The sequence below is a fragment of the Aspergillus aculeatinus genome (genome assembly GCF_003184765.1).
Source record: "Aspergillus aculeatinus CBS 121060 unplaced genomic scaffold BO66scaffold_29, whole genome shotgun sequence".
Taxonomy (NCBI): Eukaryota; Fungi; Ascomycota; class Eurotiomycetes; order Eurotiales; family Aspergillaceae; genus Aspergillus; species Aspergillus aculeatinus.
The window spans coordinates 402,584-418,345 of NW_020291498.1; the positions used below are offsets into that span (position 1 = coordinate 402,584).

At 51.2% G+C, this 15,762-nt stretch overlaps 7 protein-coding genes across 7 annotated transcripts; 2 read left to right on the forward strand and 5 right to left on the reverse strand.

Moving 5' to 3' along the window:
• Positions 1 to 168: 168 nt before the first annotated feature.
• On the reverse strand, positions 169 to 1,382 carry BO66DRAFT_392545 (AP-1 complex subunit sigma). The gene is made up of 5 exons (XM_025647542.1): positions 1,299 to 1,382; positions 1,208 to 1,241; positions 1,019 to 1,136; positions 638 to 912; positions 169 to 306 (listed from the first exon to the last, which is right to left on the reverse strand). The coding sequence occupies exons 1-5, from the start codon at positions 1,307 to 1,309 to the stop codon at positions 274 to 276; spliced, it is 471 nt and encodes a 156-aa protein (XP_025503169.1). The 5' UTR covers positions 1,310 to 1,382; the 3' UTR covers positions 169 to 273.
• Positions 1,383 to 2,373: 991 nt separating this feature from the next.
• Positions 2,374 to 3,958, reverse strand: BO66DRAFT_351506 (MARVEL domain-containing protein). Its single transcript, XM_025644746.1, has 3 exons — positions 3,454 to 3,958; positions 3,087 to 3,353; positions 2,374 to 2,989 (listed from the first exon to the last, which is right to left on the reverse strand). The coding sequence occupies exons 1-3, from the start codon at positions 3,493 to 3,495 to the stop codon at positions 2,774 to 2,776; spliced, it is 525 nt and encodes a 174-aa protein (XP_025503170.1). The 5' UTR covers positions 3,496 to 3,958; the 3' UTR covers positions 2,374 to 2,773.
• A 1,401-nt stretch (positions 3,959 to 5,359) lies between these two features.
• Positions 5,360 to 6,059, forward strand: BO66DRAFT_392546 (uncharacterized protein). The gene has a single exon (XM_025647543.1). It carries the CDS (start codon positions 5,567 to 5,569, stop codon positions 5,777 to 5,779), a length of 213 nt encoding a protein of 70 aa, XP_025503171.1. The 5' UTR covers positions 5,360 to 5,566; the 3' UTR covers positions 5,780 to 6,059.
• BO66DRAFT_104904 (uncharacterized protein) lies at positions 5,966 to 6,822 on the forward strand. The gene has a single exon (XM_025641785.1). The coding sequence runs from the start codon at positions 6,205 to 6,207 to the stop codon at positions 6,727 to 6,729; it is 525 nt and encodes a 174-aa protein (XP_025503172.1). The 5' UTR covers positions 5,966 to 6,204; the 3' UTR covers positions 6,730 to 6,822.
• A 710-nt stretch (positions 6,823 to 7,532) lies between these two features.
• On the reverse strand, positions 7,533 to 8,407 carry BO66DRAFT_439415 (uncharacterized protein; the record flags this gene model as incomplete). Its single annotated transcript, XM_025651153.1, has 2 exons — positions 7,533 to 7,789; positions 7,846 to 8,407. The coding sequence occupies 2 exons, from the start codon at positions 8,405 to 8,407 to the stop codon at positions 7,533 to 7,535; spliced, it is 819 nt and encodes a 272-aa protein (XP_025503173.1).
• Positions 8,408 to 12,524: 4,117 nt separating this feature from the next.
• BO66DRAFT_105169 (uncharacterized protein) lies at positions 12,525 to 13,871 on the reverse strand. The gene has a single exon (XM_025641786.1). It carries the CDS (start codon positions 13,587 to 13,589, stop codon positions 12,876 to 12,878), a length of 714 nt encoding a protein of 237 aa, XP_025503174.1. The 5' UTR covers positions 13,590 to 13,871; the 3' UTR covers positions 12,525 to 12,875.
• Positions 13,872 to 14,154: 283 nt separating this feature from the next.
• On the reverse strand, positions 14,155 to 15,030 carry BO66DRAFT_324848 (uncharacterized protein; the record flags this gene model as incomplete). The annotated part of the gene is made up of 4 exons (XM_025643846.1): positions 14,155 to 14,271; positions 14,371 to 14,451; positions 14,533 to 14,922; positions 14,989 to 15,030. Coding segments are annotated over 4 exons (630 nt in total), but the record flags the coding sequence as incomplete, so codon positions are not given.
• Between the last annotated feature and the right edge of the window lie 732 nt (positions 15,031 to 15,762).

The window sequence follows — 15,762 nt, forward strand, 5'->3', positions numbered from 1 at the left end:
CTTGCTCGACTTTCCTGTCTTTCAGATCAACCCTTCTTGGGAAAGGTGGCCGAGCACTTCCTTGGATTCCTGAAAGACGAGCACAGAAGTGTCAATTGGGTGGTATTAAATTAGTCGGAAAAAATGGAAAAAAAGACAAGGAAACAGGTCGCAACAGTAGAACACAACGCCTATAGTACGTCCAACGCCAACAGAGCTGGCCCCCGGGGCCCAGAAAATCATGATTATCCCAAACAAGAGAAACACGGAAACGCTTGACTGCCTGAGAAGCTTCTACATGATCTTCGTAACCACATCTTCCTCGACCTGAGGGGGGGTATTAGCATGCATAAGAGATGGCGACCTGGAGTGGGAGACCAGTGTAGCGGAAACAAGAGGGCGGGTGTGGGATTTTGCGAGGGGGTATGAATAGGAAGAGAGGATGCAACGGCGATGGGCAACCCGAGTTATGGCATGGCTTAGCGAAAAGGGGCACCGGGACCGGGGAACGGATTGAAGACGATCATGACTGCAGAGCAGGTTTCATGAGATGAAGCTGAAAGGTTATGATACCTTCCAGCTCTACATCTCCTTCTCACTTCCCCGCCCGATGGGAAAGGGGACAGGAATTAGAACCAGAACACTAGCATCAACGTACCTCCATATCTTCCAAGCTGTCCTGTTGACTGATACACCGGAGAACATTCTTCTTGCTACTCTCCTGCATCTCGCCTGCTAGCAGCAGCTCGTCCAGGATGAAGTATGCTTTCTGGAAGTTGAAGATGATGTCCAGTTCACAGACATTGCCGTAGTACTTGTCCATCTGCTCGACGTAGCGGTGCACGACCTCGAGGGTGATCAACTCGTTATCGGTGGATGCGCAGCCGGCGATGAAGAAAAGGGAGGCATAGCGACGGTAGACGACTTTGGTATCTGTTAAGAGAAAGAGAGAGACGAAGTCCCCATGTCAGAATTCGGAGCTGCGGGGTGGTGTGGCTGGGAAAAAAGGAGGGGGGGCTTGGATGCGATGACGACAAACCTTTGTATTCGAGGAAATTGCACATGCGGGTGCGACGCGACAGAACCAGCTGGGTCACATCCTTGATGATCTTGGCCTTCTCCTTGGGGGAGAGAGTTGTGAACCATTTGGCAAGGCGCTGGGGAGTGGGAAATTTGTTTCGATTAGTCCGCGATTCCAGCCAGGTCAAAAGTTGGGTGGGCCACGAACCACTTTGCCTTGCCGCGACAGGAGGATCAGGTAGCTGGGGGGAACATGGTTAGCGGCCTTTCCGAAGAGAAGCGACTTGGGTCAATCTCACTGGATTGCCATTGTTCGTTAGATTGAGAAGTTGAGGTTGGGAGGAGGTATGGGAAGGGGAAGAAGAGAGGAGCTGAGATCGGGGTAAGAAAGGCCACGAGGAGGTGGAAGGTAGAGGGATGTTCCGCCGCCTCTGGAGAAATTCTTGCACGGGCCGCACCGGTGCCCCGCCGTTGCTTGCTTGCCCTTATTGTTGTGACTGCTCGAGGAATTCGCAGTAGACACTCTCGAATAGATAGAAGACAATACATTAAATGACAGGGCGATTTGCTATTGAGACACTATTGAGCGATGGCTGACTTGGTCAACGATGCATGCATCAATCGACCCGAGCCAGCTCCCTCCCCAATCGAGACTCTTTCACAATTGGGAATCAGTTGGTGGAAGACAGGATCTCAGCTGATAGCATAATGTACGGAGTAATAATACAACTGTGTATTGTCTTAGGCTGATTGGTTAAATTATTGTGTTTATGAAGCAAGTAGGGAGCCTATACCCTAGACACTTAAGGCTCCCCAGATACTGTATCGTCATCATGACTACCTACTAATAATCAGTACAATCTCGATAACTAACACTGTTAAAATTGGTCTCTGTCACTACGTTGTAGGAGTCTAAGATATCACTTAAATGATTAGGGATGAAGTAATCTAGCATCTTAATTTTGACAGTGATAATGAATATTATGCTACATGTAAAAGATACAAAAGGTCACTAGTAGTAAAGAAAGCTGCTAGCTGTGGTAGATATAGATGATATCTCGTCTTGCTACACAGCCAATCCATCAACACAATACAATAGCACTGGTGGATAATGGACTTACCTAGATTGTGATTATAGCGTGTACAGAATCTGCGAACCACCATAGGACTTTTTAGACATGCTGGAGTCTACATCTACTATCCCCCCTTTGCTTACATATATGTATAGAAGTTAGAGCATCTACCAAACTGTCCTATAAAATCAGGCATCAATCACAATAAGATAAAAGTCACACAATATTAGATCCAAGTATTACATACTATCAGTCACATAGTAAAACAGATAGACATCAAAAGAAGATAAAGATGTGTTAACTCCACCCAATCCGGCCTAGCGAATATAGCCCCGTATCATTCCCAAGCCCCAACCATTAACAGAATCCAAAAATAAATCCCAGTATAATTACCATTTCAAACGGTCGAATATTCGAATCTCACCAGCCAACACCCGGCCATCAGAGAGATATCAGATCAAGTACTCTGACTGTCATCTTTGAGAGTAGCGTCATGGCCCATTCTGCGTCCCATACGTTTTTGTCCTTTGACAGTCGTAAGTCATTTCCCTTTTACCGTTTCATTTTAGCTTTTGTTTATCCCTTTGCATTATAACCCGAGGTCTTGTATGTCCAGAGCTTTTTCGCCGCCTGGGGAGAGAAGCACTGGTGGAGCAGTGTGTTGACTCCGTTCAGGCTCGACGGACATACTTGACGCACGCTTAGACCTGCGCCATGCTGGGGCGAGCACCACGGGCGGGGCCGGTGCGTCCACGGAGGTTGACACCAGCGGAGCGCGAGCCCATGATCGAGAAGACCAAGGAGACGGTATAGCCGACCCAGGCGAACCAGAGGAATGCGGTGGAGGCCTGAGCCTCACGGCAGCGCTTTCCGCGGTTGTTCGAACCATTGGTGATCTCATTGTTGAGAGTGTAGCTCTGTGTCATAGTAGAGTCAGCGTATGTTTCAAGAGTTCCTGTTGTTCTGGGAGTGGCCTATGTGTAGGTCTTGCGGTTCCGCTCATGGGTTACATACGTCGTTGCTGCAGCTGTGGCATTCCAGCTTGGCGGCCAGAGCAATACCAGCGGTCAAGAAGAAGATCGCATTGAGAGTATCGATAGCGATCAGGAAGATAGGGTGGATGGCCCAGTCGGGGTTAAGCGTTGCGGGGATAGTGTAGAAGAGGGTGAACATCGAGAATGCCGAAACGAACATGGCATAGTTGACGGTGGCAGGGTTGCCTGCGAATGCTTCGGCGATCATGTTACCGATCAAGGCCATGACGAGGAGAGTCCAAAGGAACTATATTCCAGCATTTCGCTGTTAGTCTTTCGCTGCTGCAGTGCTTCTGCACGAAATGCTGGTATTGACGAAGGTGCCATCTAGGGAGTGTGCCACATACCTCCCAGAGCCTGAGGCCGAGCGGGATAGCCTTTCCGACCATTTTGAATGGATTCTAAAGCTGTCAAGGTATAAAAACGGGTTGTATAGATCCTCCGGTTGATCTGATAGGCTAGTTCGTCCTGGAATGGGTGAGACAGCGATAAGGATGCCCCGGGCAACAGTGACTTGAGCTTCGAGAAGATATCGATCGTGTTTCAGCGGACTTCTGATCCGTCTAATAAAGCTGAGGGTGGATCCTCAGATGGTGGGAGGGGATAGTTGCTTAAGTGCGGAATGTTCGGACGGGCCGACGATGACGATTATGCTGTGTTTGCTACGTCATGCAGGTAGCGGGGAGGGGGGGGAGAAGATCATGAGATGAAATCACCACCACACACTTCGGTTCAAATCGCTTATTCAACCACTCCTGAGGAAGTATCGAACGTGAAGTAGTATCGATAGTGGAGGGAGCGAAGGAGAAAAATTCTATACTCTTATGTGCAAAAGGGAAAAAGCCTATCGACTCAATGTCTTGAAATCTCTTATGTATAATACCCAAAAGTCTTGTCCGCAGTCGGGCGCTTCTGCAGCAGTATAATTAGCTCTCCCTGCATTTTCCTATGGTCACAGATGGTCAGGGCTCACTTACCATTCGACACACCACAGCAAGTCGACCGGCAGCTCTCATGCAATCAACCGTTGTCAAGCCCATCATATTTTCCGCCCTCATCCGATATGAAACGTTGATGCCGTCACACATGACGGCGTTCAGCTACGTCGGACCAGCTTCGCTTATGATTCGATCCCGACTCCTCTCTCATGAGCTTGGGGTCTTCCCTCCCCAGTGGAACTGCAAACTTTAAATGTTGCAGTAATGCTTTAGCTATCGACTGGTACGTTGACTTTCCATTGAGCTAGGTGAGTTCTAGTCCCATGAGTGACGCAGGCAGTATTGGAGCATTGATCGCCTTGTCTGGTCAATGACTCGTTGGTCCCAAACTATACCAGAAGCCCCATACTTAAGCTCTCTGGAAAGCCACAGACTGTTTCTCCGAGCGGTTTACGGCAGTAGGCGCCAGTGGTATTATCGCGTGTCCACCGTCGCAGATCCGACGAGGTCCAGCCCGATCTGGAATCCTTCGATGACTGCAAGCGCCGCCGAGTGCTCTGATCGATCGCTCCGGTCTGTGGACTGGTCCCACCAACCCCTAGTAGCCATACAGAAATATACCCAGTGCTAGTTCAAGAGCATTGATAGAGACTGTATAATTTTCGAACATCTATCTTGTCTCTATCGAGATCCAATCTCGTTCATCGAGTATCGGAATGACTGATGATCGTCAAGCAAAGCGGGTCAGAGCGTAGGACGAGATCAGTCGCTGCCGATTTCCAGTGCTGTAGCGATGCACACACGAATGTATCCACAAATATGCCATGATCGCAGCTGCAATCAGCATAGCCTCGAGACTCATACAGATATATAGCACGCCTTGCCCCTGGAATACAAAGAATCTAGCAACCCGACATACTACTGTAGTAAAACCCAACAGCATCCCGCTGCAATCCAGCCATCGCCATTGTGCGGTCTGAGACCCTTAAGCGCTAACAACTCCAACAATAGGCGAAAAGAAACCAAGATTCACTTTTGCAGCTGACCATCCTCGAGCCACACACAGACCATGGAGGGCCAGCAAATCTGCAGGAACAACTTTACTATAGAGGGAAAGCCAATTTGGCTCATGAGACTACTTGCTTGGCAAGATCGACGGCGTTGACGGTAGAAGTTTAGCGAGCAATTCGCCCCGCATAAGGCGCCGAGCGGCAGCGCCTGGGCCATCTTGGCTCTCTGCCTGCAACAACACCACGTGAGTGCGCACTACGTACGTTAGTAGCTTCAAAGCTTCAGCGATAATGAAGCAGAGGGGCGGAAATTGAGGCGTCCTTCTCCATTATCAGCAACAATTAGAACCAATTCATGCTACATATGTACCGTACAGTTGGATGCGATAGCGAAAGACTGCAAATCATGCAACGGTTCGGCCGAACCCCAACTCTACCAGATCTCCAGCCACATAGAGCACAAATCACCCAACCCAACCAAGAATACTAGTAGGAAACATAGACATAGAACAATGCACCTAAACAGCGTTCATCAACTACCAGCACCATCCACAGCACCTCACGAACACATCCTAAAACGATACCCACCACCACCGAACCTAGGCAAACCCTCCAGCCTAGGCACACACAACCCGGCCGAAACTGCCGCTCACCCCAACCGAGTAAACCCATCCCATCCCATCCAATCCCCACTACAACGTCGTCAACGGTACGGTACACCGTAAGTAAATAGGTATACCACCACTGCTTTAAGAAGGCCCCATAACACCCAGCCAGCCAGCCAGCCAGCCCTACAGACCATAAACCCAGGAAATGACATCATCCCACCCATCCCGCCTCATCCGACACGCTCATCCCGAGACGTAAAGCCGAGCACACGAGAGCGTGACATATGTACCAGACCCGATAGAGAGACCGAAGATTCCACGGCACTCCAGTTCTACAATGCCAGAATCATCCAATCTCGAAAAAACCAGGGTAAAAATCGTAGATATATATAGACCCAAAGATCCCTGCTCAGTCTCCACCCTCATCAATCCACGCGCACCCAACCCATACACCAAACCACACACCAACAACCTCAACACATACTATACCCAAACCAAACCTACCTAGTACCAACCACGCAACCTCAACCACCAACAAAAAAATGCCCGCCCTCCCAGCCACCCCCACCACAACCACGCACTTCACAACCGACCTGCGCGACCGCCACCTCATCTACGACTACGCGGCGCAGGACGCCGCGGGCAACCCGGAGAAATGGCGCTACGAGATGTGGTTCTACAACGAGGACCGGATCGTCTACGCCATCCACGGGGGGCCCATGGCGGGCCGCCGGAACTTCCAGACCGCGACGTACCAGTGCATCCGGCCGGGGGAGCTGTGGCAGTGCAACTGGCTCGAGGAGACGGGCACCATCTGCTCGCTGGTGTTCGATATCCCCAACCGAAAAATCACGACGCTGATCGCGTTCTCCAAGGGCCATTGGGAGCGCAATGAGGAGGCCAAGGGGGATAAGCGGAACCCGGCGGATTTGGAGCGCTGGCGGGGTTTGGCGCGGGTCGGCTGTCAGACGGATCGGGTGATGCTCAGTGAGCAGGCGGATATCCTGGAGGATTTTCGCGGGCCGGGGGAGTTGCAGGGGATTGAGATGGGGTGGCCTACTTTGTAGAGTTCAGGGGTGCTTGGGGGGTGTGTGGTTAGGTTGGCTATGAGATTGTGGCTGAGGGGGGGGGTCTCCAGGAGGTGAAGGTGATTCAAGACGGGTGATCACATATATACAGGATATGGATCTTGGTGTTGGGAGCTTTGGGATCTATAGGGGTGCGGATTCTGATTTCAGTTATCTAATATATTAATGACTCATGTTGATGTATATTATGTGTGTCGCTCAGAGTTCGCGCTTCGAATAAATAGCGCCCGCTACTGCGGTTTGACAAGAACCCAGCTAAAGATGCAAGCCGACACGAGGCTACTCCCTGGACTGACTGGCAGAGATCCTGTCAAACGCAGTCCCAGTAATGGAGCGTCCTACAAGCATGCCGCCCTATTCACGACATACTCAGCACAAGCACATTTGGTGATGGTCAAGGTCGCAGCAGAGGCTGGCAGATGAATCTGGCTTATCATCAGCCCCAGCAAGACAGCCTTTCCCTGCTATTCGAGGGGTAGTCCTCAATATCAATCCGACACCACTGCTTGTCGACATGTTGTAGACACCCGATATTGCCTAGTGCCCCATTCATAGAATGTCCAGGTCGCAAGGTTCAAGCTTGTCGAGTGAACAGGTGTAAGCTGCCGCGACACTGCCATGATAATGCAGCTCGGCGGAGCAAGCGGACCTGTGCGCAATGGATGACCGTGCGCGGCGGTCATAAATGATAGGGCACAGAGGCCGTGATGATGTTTGTATGCCTTAGTGTTTCCAGGCATCAGAAACTTAGAAGAGGAACCAAGTAACCACATGCAGAGGTCTCATGAGCCGCTACTTGGTGATGAGGAGCTCCCGGAAGAGGGGGCCTGAGTGCATACAAGTTCCACTTGCACATCACCACTCTGTTGTGGTAGTAGACCATCGTACGCAGGCGCACGACTAATAATGGCAACGGCGACCTGCGCAGCTTGCTCATGGGCCGTCATGTTGTCGAGGAACCATGTCCTCCACGGGTTGTTGCTCGACCCGGCGGTCTGGAACGTTGCAGTCTGGTCGGGACCGGTCTCTTGGACGAACGCTGCACGTGGGATTAGTTGATGATATACAATCAGACAGAGCAGCAGCATTACATACCCATGGTAGGGATGCCACCAACGTCGAACAGCTGCGGGAAACAACTCGGGAGGTGGGGTCTCTTCAAAAGCATTTGGCTCAGGACGGTCTGCAGTGGAAATGTATAGTATTCCCCACTGCTGGTGAGGCCGTAGAGGGCCTCGGTCAATAATGCCTTCAGGTCGGTGGAGCATTGCGGGCCCCAGACGCCGTCGCACCCATTGTTGGACCCCGAAGGTGTGCCGGTTAAATTGCCCACCCGCAAGCCAATTTCGGTGGTGTGGTTGCCCATAATGATGGAATTGTCGATGTTGCCTCCATAGCTGAGCCAGTAACTGACCTTGGTCATGGGCTGTTGACCTTTTCCGCGCGCATTGGCATCAAATCCATAGTAAAGGTTGAGGTTGTCAGTGAAAAGCGGAGGGAATTGAAAAGAGACGGCGGTTTGTGCCAGCGCATCAACACAATTACCACTCCAGAATGAACAGAACTGAGAAGCTCCAGGGGTGATGATGGTCGCCAGTACCATCCAAATGGCGAGACAGGGTCGTAGCAAAGACCCGATTCCATCAAAGACTGCCATTTGATCTCGTCGACGGTCGGACAACGTCCTCGCAGAAAGAGGTGGCCTAACTACGTCACAAGACCAAGCAGATAATTCGAACAGACGTGGAAAGGGCGACAAGCATGCTCGTGACCAAGTCGACAATCAGAAGTGATGATGCTGACAGATAATGAGGCACGCGATGGTTCCGAGGTGAACGCCCCTAAAGCATGCCAAAACTGCGCGGGATGGGTCGAAGTAGCCAGGAAGGGTGATCCCACCAACAATGGAGTTCGGTGTTTTCCGATCGCGAATCGCGAGACTAAAATCCCTCGTAAATCCTCTATGGTCTCCTGCTGCTACCAAGTCCTGATGGGTTGGCAATCCAGTCTAGAATTAAAGCCGACCGTAGGGTACTCTCTTTTGCCAGCGCTTGAGGAAAAGGAATGAGAGATTTGGTCAGTCGAGGATTGGTCAAGCGACTCGTGACGGATTAATGGGTGCAGGTGAAGGAGAGGACTGAGTCAGCTTGGATCGGCCGTTCAAAAGCAACAAACAGACCCTGGCGTCAGGGCCTGTGTTAACCCGAGGAAGGAGGTGAGGAGATGATGAGGAAGACGGACGGGGTGTGGTCCGTCGCAGGGAAGGTTGGTTGTTTTTGAGAGGGGGAGGGAGGGTGACAGAGGACAGATGACAGAGGAAAAAGAATGAGGAGAGCAGACAAATCGCCGGTGTTATTAGATTATTAGATGTAACTAGTTAGTAGTAGTAATGGGGTAAATTCAGGGTGTGACGATATAAGCGGAGGCAGGGTCCGTGGTGATGGATGGTGGATGGATGGATGGATGAATGGGGTGGTGAATTTCCCCTTCAGGGCGACTGTTATTCTGCTTGCCCTGGCTGTCCTGGAGAGAGCGTGAGACTCTTTCACTCTTCCGTATTTAGGTAGGAATTACTTAGTTTTAGGGACTGACTCCTCCCTTAGGAGAATCAACTAGTCCCTACTTCGTACTTGCTAGACCACTAAGTAGTGCTAGACTAGACTGTTAAGGTGTCTTGCCCGTGAAACAAGGCGTGTGGGCCCCGGATCATGGGTTGGCCTCAAGAGGTGCCTGGCTTTCCGGTTGCTCCCTGGTCCTTGGGAGGTATTCTTGGCCATGGTCGAAGTGGAGACGCCAATTGAATCTAACTGGATCTAATTGATAATAACTGATATAATAGGGTATGAACTGGTCACAGTCCCCGCATAACTGCACCCAAAGCAGTAATTCCGTAGGGTCATCCCGCCCCAGGGTCACAGTCGATAGCCAGTCACTGAGGGCAAATGGCCACATTTCTCGGCTCTGGCGCCGCTCCCTCAGCCTGTCTTCAGGGGCCAATGAGTTGCCTTATCATCCAGCCACCACTGCAACAAGAGCTCCGAGCTAGTCAAACATTTTTTCCCTTTTATTTTTCTGCTATCTTTTCGAAGGTTTTGGGACTGTACGGAGTACCTCGAATGGATTATTATCTCGGACTACCCCCTCCTCTCTCTCTCCCCCTTGATTATGCTTACCTGACAATAACCTATTCAATTAAAGGATGATCGGAGACAACCAAAGCCTTGAGAAATTTGAAAAGAGCTCAGAATGATATAAGAGAGGAAGAGTGTAACCCCGAAAACCTCCATCACCTCCGCAACAGGAAAGGTAGGATTGCCTGAATCCGGAACTGGTCTGATACCCAAAGCGTTGTGGAATGCCCGTAATTTTGCCGGGCTCGATGATGCTGCTAGTGATGATACAACGATCATTTTTTCGGTTTCAGGGTCTCACGGTTGTCCGGCTTAGTGTAGTCTAGTCTATTCTTGTCACGCAGGACCAAATTGTGCCTTACTGTTTTGGTCCAGTACCCTGCCGTAGCGGCCGCCCACCTGTTTAGATCAAATTGATCAAATTCTCACAGTTTAATCTCAGGGTGGGTGGGAAACCAGTGCGAAAGTCTCATCGACTCCGTCCTAACGCTCGGTACCGCTCCAAGTCCTGTCCGTCTGTCCTTCAGTCGCTTTCGTCTCCGACGAGTTTTGCCAATGATCAACAGCGTCAGTCAGACCTCAACCTTGAGTTCGCACTGCTCACAGTTTCGGTGAGCAGCGATACTACTACTGTAACTTCTAACTTAACGCTATGCTGTCATCCAAGTTCAATTGTATGTACAGTACACTCGCCGGCCAAGACCCAAGCTCGGCTATCCGCTGGGCTTCTACCTCCGTGTTCAAAGCCTTGGAACTTGACTAGTAAATTCGTGGCTGCAGACCCTCACTAAAAAGCATCCAGGGTCTCCGGAATATTACTTACTACGAGACAAGTTATTCCGCAGGCAAGTACCCCGAGGCTATTCCGTGATCACATCTGGCTGCAGAATTAATCTCAGCTTCATTCTAAACAAAACACAGGACCGAGATGTTGCGTAGATTGATTCTGAAAATGTCTCTGCTGGCAATTTAGACCATCTCAGCCCAGCTATATAGCGCAGTTAGCACGGTTCCCATTGTTGAGTTAGTTTCGACTATTATGTCATCACAGTGATTTACATCTGTTCGGACCGTAATGTAAATCATCGAGAGTCATGCACCTCGGTACGCAATCAAATGAGAGTTGGTTCGGGCCTGTCAAGAGACACGGTTCACTCGGAAGCGAGCCAGCATCGCGTGGGTCCTCTGTTGTTCTCATCTCCAGTGCAGGGTGTTCATTCGAGGTTTCTATTACTTGATTGAAGTCGGCGTCCAGTGATTTAGCACTCGTTCCAGCTGTCAAGCAGCGTGCTGGGGTTGAAATTGAACCTTAATACGGATACAATATCTCGCAGAAGATTTAATGCACTGCTGGTTTACGTTTAATTGTGTGAGTAGAATGGAATACATTGTAGCTACTAATCAGCAGATGTCCACTCACAGAAAGCCAGGGGACAGTATCGGACAGTACGGAGTACATACATAGTAGTCAAATGTGGCCCAGGAAACAGGCCCAACGCACCGCTGTTAGTGCTGCTAGCGGCCTGGCGCTCCTCTCGCTAGTGTGGAAATTGTCACAACATGACATTCCAGGCTAAACCTAGTGTTGACTTATTGTTGCCACCTGTGATTCTACTCCAATGCTGTTGTCCCTTCTGAAGGGTCGCGGGTCGGCATCCAGCAGAATCTCTGCAGCGCTGCTTGGAAAGATTATCATTATGCTGAAGTTGTTTTCTACGACGAAGGGCTGTTGTTTCCTGCAACAAGTGGTGTGGTCGCAAGGAGACAGGCAAAGGGTTTGGAGAATAGGACCCCTGCCTCAAAAACCCTGAAAGCTTGGCAGAAGTGGGTGAAGGGATTCCCGCCGCTTTCTTAGTGCCTCGTTCATTTTACGACTTGGTGCTGATAACGAGTGGTCCCCCCTTCGGCGTGCAACGGCAACCTACGGAACCGAATACGAGAAATTTCTTTTCAAGCCGAAAAGTCAGTGCTGGACTCACTCCGCCGCCTGACTCGAACTCGCCGTTTGGGGAGTGGAAGGGCGATGCTGCGATATGACGTCTCCCGGGTCGGTCGTCGGTCGATAAGCAGTACTCCGAACCCACGCGTTCAGCTGCCCTCTGCTCTTTGTGTGTGCAGTACACTATGGTTCAACGTACTCCGTTCCGTAGAGACCGTCTCTTTCTCCTGGAGATGCTGTACTAATTGGGCGATGGCAACAAGCTGGAAAAAGTGGTCAGGGGAAAGGGGCCCAACTTATACCGGTACCACCTTTGCTCGACATTTCGACCCGCAAGTCGCTGGAGTGCTGTGAAGAGAAGAGAAAAAGGTCGTCTCCTGGCTGAGACCTCCCTAACTAGTTGTGAGGTATGAAGTCATGTCTTGGATCACCTGTTGTCCAGTGCGTCAGTTCCCAAGGAGGTGCTCGGCTACACAAAGAATGCCGGGTTGCTGCCTAGCGGTCGAAAATGGAGCACAGCTGGAAATACCGGAAGTCGAAGGAATGGAAAGGGAATACTGGAAGGAAAGGAGATTCAGGTTCTCTTGAGTGCTGAGTCCTGACCGACAGGGTCCCTTTCCCCCCAAAAGCTCGGCTTTCTGGTTCTTTTCCTACTCCGGGTCTTGGCTATGCGCATTCAGGCAGATTAGACCCAGATCAATATCCGATGATGTCCACACCTGCCTCAATCTGAACAACGCGAGGCTTGGGGTTGGTCGACTCTGTATGAGTGCTTTGAGCCTTGCGTCATTGGCCAAAACATCGATCCGAGGGCATTGGATGTGTATCGTCCTGTAGATTCAATATGTACTGCACTGATTTTTGCTATTCCCCTGATGATAGCTACTTACGGAGTACGAGTCTCGATTTGACGTGTCCACCCACTGATCTCTATCGATGTTTCTCCCTTTCACCTTATCAAGCCCTTATCAAAGCTCTCCCGACCACCCGCGTCTGCTCCTCCCCTTTATAATTCATAATTCATCATGATCTCTCGAGAGCAGACTCATTCAGTCTTATTCATGTAAAGCTGAGACAGGGTCTCGAGATTCCTGCAGAGCCTCTGCGCGGGACTTGATGATCGACGCAGACTCTTTGATCGACCGAGCCAATCGGCGCATCCTTTCCAGCTCGCGATTTGTGTTGGCCTCTGCCACGGCCACAATCTTGCGGATAGTCTCAACCTCCGCGGCCTCCATGTCGGACAGTCCGCGAAAGTGCGCCTGGCTCTGCTGCTCGAGACTTTGCTTGCAATGGGAAATCCTGGCTACCGCCTTCACCAGGGGCAATGTTGCCGGCATACGCGAGGTCAGCCATGCAGCGTTCTCCGGCGTAGCGCCCTGATGATCGAAGACCACATCCATGGCCGCCGCCCGCTTCGTGAGCTTCTTTAGACTATGCGCGCCTTGAGGGACCGGCGCCACATTCGCGATCCAATCGAAGCTTGGGAGCAGGCTTCCCTCGACGTTGGGATTTGTTTTCCTTGCCTTCCATGCCTCATAGAGGAGGATCTCGTTGGGTGACATCTGTTCCTTGGCCAGGGTTTCCGGATCTCGGGTGGGTAGCGCGACAAGCTTCAGCCCGGTGAACAATGCTAGACTATTGCCCTGCGTGACCACTTCGGCGAGGTCTTGCAGCTTCTTCAACGTCTCCTCGAGATCATCGGTCGTAGTGGGTATAGGGAGAGATCTCAGGTTCCGGCTCAATTGCGAGAGCTGCGCTGTATCCATTGTGAAAGAAGATGGTTGCTTTCACCTCCCAACTAGTAGTTGATTCGTTGGTTTGCTCCTTGGGAGTATGCAGCTGATGCTCTAGGTATCGTCTCGGTATCCCTTGGCTAGGGAGAATGTGGTAACTAGGTACAGCAGACGGAACTGATCGGAAGGTGTTTCGTAATATGTTTAACTAAGGCCTCGGTGACAGTTTCATGAATGGCTGCCTGTAGGCACCAAGTTCCTTCCTTTGGTTCTGTCACGTAAATAATAAACTACCTTGGCGTCACAATAAAGGCAGGCATTCTGCTCAACACGGTCACGTGCAAGGGCAATTGTTGCAAGAGAACCATGACAAGCTAGGATTCATCTAACCGAGCATCTCAGGCTTAGAGAGAACGACGTTGTAAAATCTCGCCTTGTGTACACTTCCTACATCGCGATCTCAAGACAATACTCCCCAGACGCCAGGAGCGCCGACAGTCAGTGCAGCCACAACCAGCACCACCATTACCACCTCACCTACCACCACCTTCAACCATAAGACCTGAGCCTATAACGTTATGCTTTATATGCAAAGCACTCAGCTCTCAACCAGCCTATAAATCAACCGCGCCAGCCTGTACCTCCCAGTGTTGTCGGTCAGCACAGCCCGGCGGGAATACAACCTCTCGCCATGTATCATCTCAAACCCCCAAACCTATCCCCCACAACCATCAGCCATGAGTCCTCAGCCCCATCGTCTTCCACGCCGCAGAGCTGTACCCTCAGAGATAAGGGAACATAAAATCAAACATACCTGCTCAGAGCACCACCCTCCACCCTTCTTCCGATCAAAAACATGCCCCCAAATCCCCATCACCCCGTCGCCCTGACCTTTCTCCCTTCCATTCTCCCCAAACAACCCCCTAACCACAGGCCCCTCCACAAGGAACCCCGCCGAGAGCGTGCATCCATCGACCTCCACCTCCCCCCGCAAGAATCTCCTCACAACCGCCTGATCCCCATCATCTTTCAGCATACTCTGCACCTCCACTGCAGGCCTAACCACCCCATCATCACCACCACCATCACTTCCCCCTGCGTCCGTGAGGACAGCTACCGAGGAATCTCCCCTGATAAACCGATTCCGACACACAATCCCTCCGAACAAAAAATTCTCCTGCGAATAGACCTCCCAGTCGAAGTGCCGGATATCCGGTGGCGGGCTGGCGGCTTTGATGCTGGTTTGGCGGGCGGTGAGGTGGATTGTTTTGCTACCGTCCGCGTTGTTTGTGGTAGTGGTGTGGGTGATTTGGATGGTGAGCGGGGTGTAGAGGATGGTCTTGCGGAGGAGCCAGGGGATGCCTTGCTTTATTTTTTTTTACCCCGTGGGGTCAGGGTTGTGGCTTTGCTTTGGGATTCAGAGGTTGCGTACTAGTTTGAGGATTGGTTCTAGATCGCTGGAGAGGGATTTGTCCTGGTGATTCGGTTACTTCCCCCCGTGCTCTCCGTGGAGGGTTCCGGGGGGGTTAGTTGGTTAGTTTCAAGGGCAGATATCTGGTTAGGAGTTGGGGAGGAAAAGGGGAATGGGCACTTGCTAGGGTCCAGCTGCCGGTTAGGTTGTCGATTGTTGGGGGCATTGGGCTCTGAGTTGTAGGTGATTGATGTGGGCTTGGGTTTTGGTGAGAGGACTGTGCTTGTTTCCGTAAAGTTGAGGGCAGGGGGGGGGGGCGGTTTATACTGAGGGTGGGTGGTGGGTATCGAGTGGGTGTACTGTTCATCATCATACTGGGGTGGGCTGTATGTTACACGAGTGGTTATGCTTCATGTTGGGCAGTCCGCTGCTATACTCCGGACTCCGATTGAGAATTGGGCTGCTGTTGCTGGGGTGGATGGTGATGAGAGCGTTGCACCGCTCGGCCACAAGAATATCAAGACACTGATCTAGCGGATTGTTCGCTCTAAAGGAACCTGGATCCTGTCACCTATCAGATGGCCTGCATAGGAAAGTAGGGACTGGGAAGTAAAGCTGATCGAGGCTGGATTGACTCGATGGTTTGGCGGTCGGTTCATGCTTCGTAATCATCACGGCATACTGTGGCTCGAGTGAGTGACCCGAGCTGGATTAAGTAGTAGGTCAGCTTCAATAACAGTTCTCGCTCACCCTTCGAATGGGGGGTGGAAAGAGATGACGCCCCGCGAGAGAGGT